At 54.2% G+C, this 8,583-nt stretch overlaps 1 protein-coding gene across 1 annotated transcript; it reads right to left on the reverse strand.

Moving 5' to 3' along the window:
• Positions 1 to 484: 484 nt before the first annotated feature.
• On the reverse strand, positions 485 to 3,572 carry TMEM185B (transmembrane protein 185B). The gene has a single exon (XM_050752717.1). The coding sequence runs from the start codon at positions 3,130 to 3,132 to the stop codon at positions 2,080 to 2,082; it is 1,053 nt and encodes a 350-aa protein (XP_050608674.1). The 5' UTR covers positions 3,133 to 3,572; the 3' UTR covers positions 485 to 2,079.
• Between the last annotated feature and the right edge of the window lie 5,011 nt (positions 3,573 to 8,583).

Genomic DNA, 8,583 nt, shown 5'->3' on the forward strand with positions numbered 1-8,583 from the left:
TTCTCACTGTACAGGACACTTTGCAAGGGCAGGGCCGCTTGCTCTCCACTGCACACCCACTGCCTAGCACCATGCTTAGCTTGGGGTAGGTCTTCAAGAAATACTGAGAAAATGAATGAATGAATGTATCCTTACTTATAAAAAGTCACATCCACTGCTGCTCAGGGCTGCCGGCTGGTATAAACTGCCAGTGTGTGACAGGGCGAGCGAGCTCAGTCCCAGCCAACTAAGCCGAGCTGTAGCTCCCTCAGGCATTCTGGGTTTTGTTGAGAGCATGTGTACAGAGCATGTTATTTTAATGCTTTATATAGGGCAAAAATAGTAAATTTGGGGTTACGTTTTTTTCTCCAAACCCAACAAGTTTGCCTCATGGTCAGGGCAAAGAGTGTAGAGTCCAGTTTAGATCATTTTTAGTAAGTTACTAATAAGAAAAGTGGACTCCATCCAATCTTCTCCACAGTAATAACACCAACATTCCTTTTTATTTTAACCTCCTTTTGAAAGTATTTATTTGTTCTCAGACGAACATTACTCTTGCAGGATCCGGCTTCTGCCCTGATTCCCTGCTGTACCACCAGCACCTAAAGAAACATTGTACTTGCCAGGTGCAGTGGCTCCTGCCTGTAATCCCAGCACTCTGGGAGGCCGAGGTGGGCAGATCACCTCAAGTCAGGAGTTCGGGACCAGCCTGACCAACATGGAGAAACCCTCTCTCTATCAAAAATACAAAATTAGCCAGGCGTGGTGGCGCATGCCAGTAATCCCAGCTACTCAGGAGGCTGAAGCAGGAGAATCACTTGAACCCAGGAGGCAGCGGCTGTGGTGAGCAGAGATTGTGCCATTGCACTCCAGCCTGGGCAACAAGAGTGAAACTCTGTCTCAAAAAAAAGAAAAACAAAAAGAAACACTGTACTCATCTACAAAGCGAATTTGAACTGTTGTTTCCCTATTGCTGACAGATGAAAGTTTGGACCTTAAAATGATACCTGCTTCTGTTGGCCACTTCTGGTTGAGGCCACTCTCTCCATCTTTCCAATGACAAGTAATAGCTTCACACTACAGCCAACTAATAGTTTAAGATTCTTAGAAATGGACAAACCACTTATTGCTTATTTCCAGTTACTACCTGTGTGGAAAAATGCAAGGTACTAAACAACCTGGCACTAAACAAAGGCACTAAACAAAGTAACTATGTCACTTTATGGCCTGGTACCACACTGGAGCGTGTCACAAGCTCCCAAGGGCAGCAGCCTCTTCCTCTACTAACGGGTACTACCAGAGACCTCAGTTACTAACACCTCAATATTAAGATCCATGGGATTTGCAATCCCTATAATTCATGCCTAGTACTTTGGTAAGATCCACACCAGGCACATATTGTTTTATGCAGTCTTTAAGGACATCTGCGACAGACACGTATCTTCACATGTAAGCTTTAAAAAATACTTTAACATAATACATGGTACTGCAGAGAACTAGAATTCAACATATTACACTGCTAAAATATTCATATAAATACTATATATGCATGGGTTCATTCCATTAGAAAAATTCACCTATCAGAATATTAAAGACCAGTATCAGCGAAGCCCAAGGAGAAGGTATTTTAACAGTAGGAACACTAAAAATATCAACTATGAGGTTTATAAACAAGTGGTGGGAAAGAGAATTCTTTACATTTGCTACTATGTCATAACAGGCACAATCTGAAATACAATTTTAGATTAGCAGTGTATAAAAATACTTTTTAAACAATACTTTAGATAGGTACAGTAGCACTTTAAACAAACAGCTGTGTAGTTATTCCTTTTGAGGACCTACTAAAACAATCCAACTTACTACCCCCGGCTACACCTGAAAGTGCGAACCTGGAAAGCAAGTCTCTTACCCAGGTACACACCACACACACCCACATACTAAAACCACCTCCATCTATGATGCATACTGATGAGGCGGTGATCTCAAACAGGGCGTGAGACGACAGTGTTTGAAGCCTGTTTCCATTTCCAGGTTTGGGATGAATGAACAAGAGGTAAAGGCAAGGTGGAGTCCGTGTGTGGCTGGGTCCTCTCTAGGAGTTTAATCTGGCATATCAATATTTAACTTGGGAGGCGGGGGAACGTACTTCCCAGGGCTCTGGGTTATAACTACTCTGGCCTTCTTTCCAAATATTGGAGCAATTTTCGGAGCTTCTGGAACTGATGTTTCTTCAGCATCTTCACTATCTTCGTGATGGAGATCATATGAAATGTTCCCATATTCTCTTAAAAATGGGAAAATTTCAAGCAGAAACTGACAGAAGTCTCTGCGAATGCCAAACCACCAATGATTGCCCCCCTTTCGCCTAAATGTTGTGGCCATTAAAGTTAGTAAGGAAAGCCAAAGGGGAACAAATATGGAGATGTAGGAGAATGTATTGTGCCCATCCAATCTGTGAACCAGCAGGACCTCAAAAGTGAGCAGGGGCACGACAATCGTTATCCAGCTGATGGCCATGGTCACATGTGTTCTTCGTTGCTCGGCAACCACATCCAGGGACCGCAGGAACAGGAGGGACCAGACGATGTAATAGAGGACGACCAGGCAAAGGAACGACATGAGGATCCACAGGGGCACAAACACCACCAGCCACGGCCAGTGAATAATCCTGTCCAGCTTTAGAGCGATGAAGATGAACTGCAGGATGTTGACCGAGCACAGGATCTCCAGCTCCAGCGATCTATCGTGTCGAAAGCCCCAGACGCAGGCAGCCACAGACACGGGGGACACGAAGAAGAGAGGCATGAAGACCAGCAGCCAGAAGTGGGTGCCCCTCTCCACCCTGTCACAGACCAGGACTTCGAACATGAGCAGCAGCAGGTGGATGCCCACAGCGATCAGCATGGCTTTGAACTCCACGCAGGCCTCTCCCTCGGTACGGTAGCGAGGGTTGCGGGCCCAAACGCCCGCGCCCACCGAGGCGCCTGCGACGACTAGAAGCTTCCACAACCATATGGGGGCAAAGACGGCCCAGTAGCTCCACTGGATGATGCCGTCCAGGCGGAGGGGCAGCAGCACCGAGAAGAGCAGCAGGCAGGTATAGATGAGGAACTTACTGGGGTTGAAGTCCTGGAACAGGCCCCTGGGGTTCATGGCGGAGGCCGCCGCTTGCCGGCCCGGGCCTACTCCCCCGCGACGCTCAGCGCCCGCGTCTCCGCCGCTCCCCTAGCCGCCGCCTCCCGGGCCCGGCCCAAGCCGGCTCCCGGTGGACCAATGCCGGGGCGACCAGGAGGAGGCTCCGAACGGCGACGCAGAGAGGCCGGAACACGTGCGCGCGCGATCACGTGGCCTGGCCGGAAGCGCGCTGGGGTATGGCGTGCGCGGGCACGGGCGGCGCGGCGGCTACCGACTGGGAGCTGCCCCGGTCCAGCCACCGCCCGCCTTCATTCCGTACCCATCAAGAAGGCACCTAATGCGTGTGGCGCCCGCAGGGGCCTGGCGCGCTGCTGACTCCCCAGGCGGCCCGCGACTTCGGGCGGACGCGTTCAGGCGACTCCGGGAACATGGAGGCGGGAGTGAGCTCACATCCTCCCTGCCGGCCTGGGCGGGCCCTGCGGGGGCGGGGCCGGGCGGAGAGGGCGGGGCCTGGGCGTTGGCATCCTTCTCCCCTCTGCCGGGATCCTCCCCTACCCGCGCTCGTCTCTGCTCCCTGGGAGTCCGCCCGGGGCTAATGCGCCCGCGGTGAGGCTCCAGCGCCCGCGGTGAGGCTCCAGCACCCTGCGCGCGGCGTGGGGGAACGGCGCGTGCGCGAGCAGAGGCGGGTGGCCGGGCTAGTGCGCGAGTTTGCGAGCGAGGGAGCGGGTGCAGGTATGCAAGGCGATATACATGAGCACAGACCTGTGGCGGCCGGCGCAGGGGCGGCGGCAGCTCAAAGGAAAAGGCCCGCGCGTAGACCCAGTGCACGAGGTGGGGGGAGCCTTGCTTGGGATGAAGACTCGTGGGGCAGAACTCCGCCTGGCGGAGCAACGGACGTTTCTCAGGCTGCCTGCGAAGTGGCTGTGCGGAGATCCCAGGCGGCAGCGGCGCTCTTGTACCTGTCCCTCCCACTCCAGAGTGGAGGGTGCTGGGAAGGGTGTTCGCTTTTGTACCTGTCCCTCTCACTCCAGAGTGGAAGGTACTGGTGAGGGTGTTAGACGCCACTTGGCCCCTGGACAGCGTCCTGCGGAGCAGGGGAGGAAACTGGATCCAGACCGAGGTTGGGGGTTGCTTCCTGCTCCAGGTCACCCGGCAGGTTAGCAGAGAATGGGCAGGTTAGCAGAGAATCTGCAGGTTAGCAGAGAATCACGTCGCAGATACAGGGCTTCTACCTTCACGTGTCTAGTCCTCATTTTGACTTATTTGGCCCTGTCTCCGTGTTATTCTCGCAGAACAATGTTTCCCTTTTCCTTTGGAAAAGGGTAGTGGACCAGAGGTCAAGAAATGTGGGTTCTTGTCCAGGCCCTGCCGCACATCAGCTGAGAAACCTAGGCAAATTCACCTCTTTCTCTCTGGGCCTCAGTTTCCTGGTCTGTGAAGTTGGGGGACAGACCTCGGTGGTGTCTAAGAGCAAGGCTGCAGCGGGTCTGTGATTTGGAGCACCTTTTCGCCCTCTGGCCAGCTGGGCAGACTCTGGAGGATTTCTGCCTGTCTTCCCCGCTGTCCCACTGCTCAGCAGAGCCCTGGCTGCCCTCCTTCCTGCTCTCCCCAGTCACTCCTAGTCCTGTTTCCTGAAGTGGGTGTGGGATGTTGTAGGTCCTGGGCTCTGAAGTGGGACAGGCCATCAGAGGAGTGCATCACCTGTCCGGGCCTCCGCGGAGTGGCCCTCCTGCACCTTCACAGCCCTGCCCCAGGCGGGCATGAGCAGGGCGTCCAGGGTGTGGGGCGGACAGTCCCAGACCCGAGGCGCTCTCCACAACTTCACTTTACCCGCAGGCAATCTGTGGTCCTGGGGAAGGGAGTCCAGCTGAGTGAGCTTCACCAGCCCTCAGGCTCAGACATAGATGTGTCTGCACAGACTCTTGTTTCTGGGGAGCCTTATCTCCCTCCGCTGCTCCCCTGAACAGAGTTGCTCCAATCTGTTTTACACATTGGTCTTTTTTGTACTCTTTTCTTCCAAGAAGGATTTGTCAACTAAAAATTTGTAAAAGTGGAAACCTCTCTCACCAGTCCAACCTCTTCATCTGTGAAATGGGCTTGGGAAAGCACACGGGATTGTTTTGAGGGGTCGATGAATCAATACATGGGACTTTGCGCTTTTCATTTAGAGACGTGCAAGTAGTATGACCACACTAGGAAAGCAGAGCCCGTGGAGGGGAGGCGCTCCCGGCAGCACCCCCACCCCCACCCCCCGGGAGCTGGTGGCAGTCAGGTCCTCTGGACCCTGTGAGAACAGTCAGGAGTCCTTCCCAATTTCCTAAGTAGTCAGATGAACGCAGGGCCTCTGCTGCCAGCTTTGTGGCGAAAACAAAGCTCGGAGCATATTTTCCCACCTTGAGCTCCTCATTCAGAACAAGTGCACCCTCTCCATCCGAGAAGAGGGTATAGAGGTCATGGTGCAGTGGTGGCTCTGCTGCCCAGCTCCTGAGGGAGGGCAGAGCCAGCTTCCAGGCTTTTGCCACAGGGTCAGGCATGCTGTCTGCCATCTGTCCCCAGCTGGCTTCCTTTGGCCTGCAGGCCTTGACCCTTCCCCCATCCTGTCGTGGGCATCAGACTCCCTTCCTTCCCTGTTTTCCCTGATGCGGCCAGTCTCTCAGGCACCTGCCTTTGTGCCTTTTATTTACCTGTAAAGCTAACATGGATTGTTTGCGATGTGCCAGGTGCTGGTGGCACAGCAGTCCCCGAGGCTGGTACACAAACCAAAGTGTGAATTCATTCACTTACAGATGGTGTGTGTGGGTGTGGTGCTCCAGGCCACCGGCGTGGGCCGCTATTCCCCAGTCAGGGTGTGTGGGGGCATGTGGCCCCAGAGGGCAGGGGCTCACATGGTTTGAAGGTCACTATCCTAAAGGATGGGGAAGTCCTGGGATGTGTCTCCACCCAAGCCTTTCTCCCCTGCTTGGCATCCTCGGTCCCAACTTTCCTGTCTGAGCTGATCCCGGCACACCTGGTGGCCAGGGCCCTTATGGTCCATGCACCAGCCCAGCCAGTGTGCTGCTACCCCCTGAGTGTGGCCTACCCTGACATGGCTTCTCCTTCCTGGGCACCAAGACCCAGGACAGGGCTTCAAGCCCTGAGTAACCTTCTCGACCCCTGGTGGACCAGTGACCCTTCTTTCACCTCCCACAGTATCTGGGTGTCAGAGGTGGGGTAGGGGTGGGGACCTTGTTCCTATCCTGGGACTCATTTCACTGGGTGTCATCTGTTTGGCCTTCTGTCCTTTGATGAGATTTGAGCTCCAGACACCCAGTTAGCACTTATATTAAGGTATGTTTGAGAGACATTGGCTGAATGATTGAGTGAAGGAATGCATTCAACACTACTCATGACTGCGATGCTCCTGTCCCAGAGGACATGCTCCTGTGGCCAGCGTACCACCGACAGCGGGACTGGTGTCCTTTCACCGCCAGCAACCTAGGCCCTGTTCCCTCCACTCTGCAGCCCAGGTGATCTTTCTTCCGATAGCTCACTGATGAGTTACTACCTCGGTAACCAATTGCCACAGATGTAGCGGTTCAAAGCAGCACCCAGTTACTGTCCCCCGTGAACTGAGAGTCAGAAGTCAGCATCACATGCCCTGCTGGTGCTCCACTTGAGTCACAAGGGAAGATCTGGGTGTGGGCACTGGGCGGTGAACCTGCATTTGTGCTCTGTGTTGGCAGGATGCAGTTCCATCGAGTTGTGGGACTGAAGTTCCTGTCTCCTTGCCCGCCATGGGCCTCGGGGTTCATTCTCAGCCCCCCATATTTCCTGACCTGTGACCTCCTTCAAACCCATCTTATGTCTGGAGTCTCTCTTCTGCCTTCCTTGCTTTAAGGGCTCCTGTGATTACTTTGGGTTACTCAGCTAACCCAGGATCACCTCTCTGTTTTAAGATCAGCCTGTTAGTAACCGTAATTCCATCTGCAAATTCCTTAGAATTCGCTTAGTACCAGCGGTCAGGCCCAGCTCGGCTCTTCCTGCCCCACAACGGCCACTGCTCAGCAAGAGCTGAGCTGGGTCTCCAGGGAGAGTGAACCCTTGCCTGGCACCGTTCACAGCAGACCAGAGTGACAGTGACACCTGGGCATGGTCCCAGTCAGAGCAGCTGGAAGCTGGCAGGAGTTAGGTTTCCCATGTGGCCCTCTGGCTGCAGGACACGGGATGCCCTTGCTGAATGTCCTCTGAGGGGCTGGCCGGCTTGGGGCAGGGGGATGACCTGTGCAGAAGGCCCAGAGAAATTTTCCCTTGCGGCCGGATTTGTGGATTTGCTCACATCAGCTTCTTCACAAGAAAGCTACAGTCCACCTGGGCCTTGTGCCAGCCTCACTGCCTACCATTACCCCTTGGCCCCAGTCTCTAAATGAAGAGCACGCTGTCACCTCTACAATAGGCTCTTCCCATCTCCCTGCCTCCCCCACTGCCAGCACACACACACTGGTATGGTAATGTGCCCGTGGGCAAGGACTTGAGTCACCCCGGCCCAGGTGCGAGTCCAGGCTCTGTGACCTTGACAGATGACAGCTTCTGACCCCAATCTATGAAATGGAGATAACCTCCCAAAACTGTGACGGCAAAAGGAAACAAGGTAGGAAACCTACAATGCCTCCACTGTTCCCCCCAGTGGTGGCTGTTGACGGCCTCAGCAGCAGCTCGGGTGTCCCCTCCCTCAGGTCCCACAGGGTATCATCCTGTTTGCTCATCTGACTCTCTGGACTCCCTGTGACTTTCTCAAGGACAGGGACCCATCTCTTATCTCTGTTAGCACAGGCCCGTACATGGTAAGTGAACCTGGAAAGTGCGTGTGGGCAGGAAGGCAGGCGCTGAGGTGACACCTCCTGTGGGCTGAGCAGCAGAGCACGGGAACCTTCCCGAGACAAAGCAGCTTGTCTGAAGCTCACAGGTCCCAGTGTTACAGGGAGGTGCTGCTGGGCTGGCATTAGGACCTGGAGCATGACAGCCCCTCACGCTCGCACGTGGCTTGTTTATTCAAAGCACTGTATCATCTGGAGCTCACTTCAGAGGCTGAGGTAGCAAAGCACTAACCTCATTTGACAGATGGGGAAACAGGCCCAAGACCACAGCCGTGGTTCTCTGCTAACTCTGCAGCTGCAGACTTTCCACAGGGCCCTGCTGTTGGCCAGGCAGGCGTCCCTGCCCCGTTTATCAGCTCAGTCTGGTGAGAATGGCTCCCTGAAGAGCCAGCCTCTGGCTGGGACCCCTTGAGAGTTAGGCTCCTGTTTTAGCAGCTTTTTCCTTCCTTAACCCAAGTATTAATTTAACAAATACATATCAGGCATCTTCCCTGTGCCCCAGACCCTTGTCCTGGATACACATGTGGCAGTAGACTCTTCAGGTGGCTTCTGCTGTGCTGGTCCCTTCTCAGTTGAGGTGTCACCTCCTTCAGGGTCACCTCCCTGACCACCCCAC

Source organism: Macaca thibetana, chromosome 12 (genome assembly GCF_024542745.1).
Source record: "Macaca thibetana thibetana isolate TM-01 chromosome 12, ASM2454274v1, whole genome shotgun sequence".
In the NCBI taxonomy this organism is placed as follows: Eukaryota; Metazoa; Chordata; class Mammalia; order Primates; family Cercopithecidae; genus Macaca; species Macaca thibetana.

What these genes read in the sequence shown, in the direction of transcription:
- TMEM185B (XM_050752717.1), bottom strand. Translation starts at nt 3,132, where the DNA reads ATGAACCCCAGGGGCCTGTTCCAGGACTTCAACCCCAGTAAGTTCCTC.